General features: G+C 37.7%; 1 protein-coding gene across 3 annotated transcripts in view; it reads right to left on the reverse strand.

Annotated features, from left to right (window-relative positions):
* The window catches only part of TTC26 (tetratricopeptide repeat domain 26), a 51,938-nt gene that overhangs the window by 22,910 nt on the left and 27,934 nt on the right, over positions 1–1,094 (reverse strand). For all 3 annotated transcript variants that reach the window (XM_015572687.1, XM_015572686.1, XM_006777118.2), the window contains one exon: positions 513–615. In XM_015572687.1, coding sequence (XP_015428173.1) covers positions 513–615 — 103 coding nt within the window. The remainder of the gene's footprint in view (positions 1–512; positions 616–1,094) is intronic.

Below are 1,094 nucleotides of genomic sequence, written 5' to 3' on the forward strand. Positions count from 1 at the left end.
AGAGATTAATTACCCGCCTGGCACTTAGTGAAGGGGTTTTATTCCCTCCCTAACTTCAGGGGAAAATCCCTACCTGGGGAAACAACCTTTCTCAGAGAGGTGACCTTGGTTAAAACACACAGTGCCAAGAAGGTGAGCAAACATATTAAGAACAGTATGCCATATATGCCAGGTCCCTTGAAACAGCAAGGATGGACCAGCTCCGGGCACCTAGGAAAAAGAAAGAACTGCCAGGGATGGGAAGGAAAAACTGAAATACAATGGGCAAAGAACAGAGGAGAGGAAAATAGAAAAATAGAATGAGGGAGAAGGTTGGAAGCAACAGAGGAAGAAAGAGAAGCTAAAGAGTAAAGGCACAACAAATAACCAAAAATATTGCTCTGTCCTATGAACTTATTGCAAATATATTTTTGGAAACATTATGGATTTTAAAAGCTAAGCAAATAGATCAATTAGAGATTAAATGTTCTAAAGTATGTTTATAAGTATGTTTATAGACAAAACTTCCTTACCTTGACGAAGATAGTAAATCACTAAGTTTAGCCTTGCTTCAGGAATGACATCAACCAGGGGAGGCAAAACCTGCAAAGCCCCTTCACCTCCTCGGAAGACAACCTAGAGATGGAAAAGCTGAGTTATTATGGCAATGAGTACAAATATATTTATTGGTGGAAATGTTTCAGGAACTGAGACTTGTAAGTGGATACATAATGCCAACTCAAATAGCCCTGGGAATGAGTTAATATCTTGAGAACGTCTATCATTCACTGAATGTATTATTGCCTAACTATTACCTGTGCTTCTAACTATTCGCCTTTCCCTTCCCCTCTGATTTTGATCCTTGTATTTAAATATTTCCTTTTTTACCTTATCTAAAATCTATCTTCACTATCAGTCTTATACCCTTATCCTCCTTTATTTTTATTCATAGCATTTATCACTTCATTTTACGTATTTTGTATCTGTTTATCTGTTACACGCTCCAGCATATAAGCTCCACATGACAAGGAGCTTTGCATTTACTGTGTACTCCCGGTCCCTAGCACTGTATCTAGTATAGTTGGTATTCATTATTATTTGAAAGGATGTGTATA

This window comes from Myotis davidii, unplaced genomic scaffold (genome assembly GCF_000327345.1).
Source record: "Myotis davidii unplaced genomic scaffold, ASM32734v1 scaffold329, whole genome shotgun sequence".
In the NCBI taxonomy this organism is placed as follows: Eukaryota; Metazoa; Chordata; class Mammalia; order Chiroptera; family Vespertilionidae; genus Myotis; species Myotis davidii.